The following is a 3,732-nucleotide window of genomic DNA, read 5'->3' as shown; positions in this document are numbered from 1 at the left end:
TCAGTGGGCTACTATTTGACAATGACATTTGATATGATCTTCTTTGTTAGTATTTTACTCTTAAGATTTCAAAACAACACCAAGAAGCACAAAACAAAGAACTGAGATCTGTTGTTTCCTGTTGTTTCCTGTTGTGATCGTCTGCATTGCTCTTCAACTGCCCTGTCAACTTTGTGCCTTTCTTTCTTGTGTTTTCCCTTTATTATTTTTTTTAACTTTCTATGTGTTTTTGGCACATTTTCTGCTATGTAAAGGCAGAAAATCTTTTTAATGTCTTGAACAGACTTTTAACAACCCCCCCCCCCGCGATTAACTGTCCTTTGTTTGCACTCTGAGTTTTGAAGAAGACAGAAAACAATACAGGTCACACTGTGCACAAAGTTCATACAGTGAGCCTGTTGTGTGAAAACTAAAAAAAAAAAACCTCAGAAAGCGGTCAACGCTCTCAGACCCTGTGGCTTTCTATCTCTTTTTCTTTTTTAAGTGTGGAAAATGAAGTAAGCTCAGAAACATACAGTGCACTTCGTTTTTGAAGCACACATTTTGAAATTGAGCGTGTATCCACAGCTTGAGTCGTAACAGTACTTTGTGGTCTTAGCATTCGTTTAAAATGACTTTCTCTATAGAAAGGCGCTTGTGAGAAAAGTGTCTGAGTTGATTTCTCAAACAAACTTCTCTGTAATGTATCTAAAGTTAATCTGAATTACATGCATGCAAATCTGCAAACGGGAATTAAATCATACAAATAAAATACAATAATTTGGATATTGTCATTATTGGTTTATGATGATTAAATAACTAGCAAAGAAATAGGACCTGATTAGCAGCTTTTGTGCGATATGAAACCAGATGTTTCCACTTTGATTTTTTTATGTATCATGTGCTTTGATTGTCAGGATCGCAGAGTGTTTGAAAGCACAGTAAATCGCAAGGCTGTGTGAAAATCTTTCTTGTATAATTAAAGTTTGTTGATAAGAGATTTATTGTCACTACAATATTATATATGTTTGCAATGTGTCAATTTGTATTGTTTTCAAATCATGTTTAAACAGCAGCTGACAGATTTGGTTAAGCTTAAGAAGAAGAAGTGGATGAGCATCATTGCAGCAGTAAAAATATGTATTCATGACAAAATTTGATTTTATTTAAAGAAATATATAATACAAATCAAACCATTCATCAGATGTAGCTAAGATGTGTAAACCATGGATTACTGGAGCTTGTCAGTTTCTCTGTAATTTAATAAAAAAGTGTTTATCTGGGTGAACTTGTTAATATGCAAATTGGGAAAAACATATTTTTTTCTTACACATTTATTTCCCGCATAAAAAACTTTAATCCTCACAGTTTTATAACAGAAGATGAATCAGAAAAATACAAAACTTGAAAGTTTTGACCAAAAACATAAAAATACTAATGATTCGAAGCTAATGTTATGATTAGGAACTATTGTTAGTATTGTTAATGCTAAAATAATAATGCAACATGCAAAAACTAAACAGCCAAGTTATGCACTGCCATCCAGCATAAGCAGTATTAACAGCATTTTCTTAGATGAGGAAGTCAAAAGAAAAGAAAAAAAAAAAGAATTTAAAAATTGTACAATTAAACATAAAACAAGTATTTCAGAAACAAACAAACAAAAAGATGAGTTATTTAATGTTTTACTGTAATACCTCAGGGCTCTACAGGAGAAAATTAGCAGAGGCTAAAATAAAAATAACAAAAAGAATAAAATTGCGTATGGTTGTCAGATAGATTTTAGTTGAAATATAAAACAATGACGTCACCTCTACTGGACTTTTAGAAGGTAACGAATGACTTGTTCTCCTCCTGCAGGGACATCTGAATCTGCGTTCGCCCACCATTTGTCGCATAGGTCTCAGAAGTGCCGGGGTTGGTGACAGAAGCAGAGGAGTTGAAGCTCTGCAGCATCTTTGTCTTCCCGATGCAGCTCTGGAACAGGAACTTCACCCGTCGCCTGAAGTGGTGGTCCAAGAAGAAGTAGATGGCCGGGTTCACGCAGCTGTTGAGAAAAGCCAAGCAGCAGGAGATGAGGAACCCGTTGTGCAGCCATGCTTTACATCTCAGATCGCCTTCTGAGAGATAGAAAATGATTTTGATGGACTTGAAGGTGTTGTAGGGCAGCCAGGTCGCCACAAACGCCACGATGATGCAGAGGACCATCTTCAGTGAGTGTCTGCGGCGAGCCTCGGCTCGGGCGTTCCCAGCAGCGGCGCAGTGCCTGTTGAGGTGCATGATGATGGTTCCGTAGCAGACCATGATGATCAGCACTGGGAAGATGAACGTGAGGAACACCATGCCCAGATTCATCCCGATCAGGAGCACCAAAGTTTCATCTTCGAGGCAGGACTGACCGCCTGCAGATGGCGCCACTTTTCGGTAGATCAGAGAGGGAGTGCCAAGGATGCCAGAGATGATCCAGAGCCCAGCACAAGTAATGCGGATGCACTTACTACTCCTGAGGTACCTTGAATCCATCATCTTCACTATTGCCAGGTAGCGGTCAATGCTCATGCAGGTGAGAAAGAAGATGTTGGAGAAGCGGTTGACAGAGATGATGTAGCTGCTCAGCTTGCACAGGAACTCGCTGGGAAACCCAAAGTCCCAGCCGTTCTTCTGGCTGGAAGAGAGGGCCCAAAGAGGCAGCGTGAGGACGAAGACCAGGTCAGCCATGGCCAGGTTCAAGACGAAGATGTCCACCAGGCGACCCGCTCTTTTGCCTTTGCTTCCCACCACCACGATCACAAAGATGTTGCCCCAGAATCCAGTGAAGAATATCAGGTAATACATGGTGGGCAGGAAAATGTGGGAGCCGGGCAGGGCGGAGAAACCACAGCCATTTTCATAAGTGTCATTCTCAGTAATGTTAGTCTCATTTTCATAGTAATAATAATCTGAAGCGTAGTCTTCGTCCCCCATGCTGAGAGGTGATGGAGAGGTTGTGCTCTGCATCGAGGTGACTGATCTAACCCTCTGAACACGCTGCCACTCGATATTACGAGTACAAACCACAGAGAAAAAAACGCGATCCTATTTCAGTTCTCTTCCTCTCTTAGCGCCACAACGGTCTTCCTTTATCTGTCTGACTTGACTTCCCGTTAGAGCTTTTTCTCATGTAATTGAAAATGCAATGCACTGAAAGTCCAAACATATAGTTTGGAACTTGAGAAGCATCACTGACAGACTGTGAGGAAGCCACGACAAATGTTTTGTATTAAAAGAAAAACAAACTATTTTTTTTTTCATGTAAATTTTTGAGAATGTCCTCAAAACACTTCTCCTCGGACGTCCATGTGCCTGTGGATTGTCAACAAGCCTGTAGTCAGGTGGCTTGCTATGATTTCACTTAAAAAAATCTTAATATCTGCCCAGGAAAGTTTCTAGTTTGACGTCTCCTACATTTATCTGACCAGTAGGGGGCAGGTAAGCTTTACTTCTCTGTTTGCTTTTAAGCTCTTCTTCACTCTCACACATTCAAACCTTTAAAATCATTGTGGCAAAATCTTAACATAAAATTTTTGAACCAGTTAGAAGACAATAGTTTGTGTCATTTGTAAACAACATGTCAACACTTTGCGGGGGAACAAGTTGCATGTGAGATGATCTCTTAAATCACCTGAAAATGCTGTTCGGTAATCACTGAACAGCAAATGCAAAAAAAGCATTTTGCATTTGCTGAAACTGTGAAGTGAAAACGCACTTCCACAG

At 39.8% G+C, this 3,732-nt stretch overlaps 1 protein-coding gene across 1 annotated transcript; it reads right to left on the bottom strand.

The window, feature by feature from the left end:
• Window positions 1-1,161: 1,161 nt before the first annotated feature.
• gpr25 (G protein-coupled receptor 25) lies at window positions 1,162-3,088 on the bottom strand. The gene has a single exon (XM_028001888.1). It carries the CDS (start codon window positions 2,974-2,976, stop codon window positions 1,804-1,806), a length of 1,173 nt encoding a protein of 390 aa, XP_027857689.1. The 5' UTR covers window positions 2,977-3,088; the 3' UTR covers window positions 1,162-1,803.
• Between the last annotated feature and the right edge of the window lie 644 nt (window positions 3,089-3,732).

Source organism: Xiphophorus couchianus, chromosome 20, assembly GCF_001444195.1.
Source record: "Xiphophorus couchianus chromosome 20, X_couchianus-1.0, whole genome shotgun sequence".
In the NCBI taxonomy this organism is placed as follows: domain Eukaryota; kingdom Metazoa; phylum Chordata; class Actinopteri; order Cyprinodontiformes; family Poeciliidae; genus Xiphophorus; species Xiphophorus couchianus.
Note: the sequence above shows the minus strand (reverse complement) of the source record. Positions and strands in the feature narration are given on the sequence as shown.

Excerpts from the sequence above, each read along its gene's own strand:
- gpr25 (XM_028001888.1), bottom strand. The coding sequence starts at position 2,976 with ATGCAGAGCACAACCTCTCCATCACCTCTCAGCATGGGGGACGAAGAC.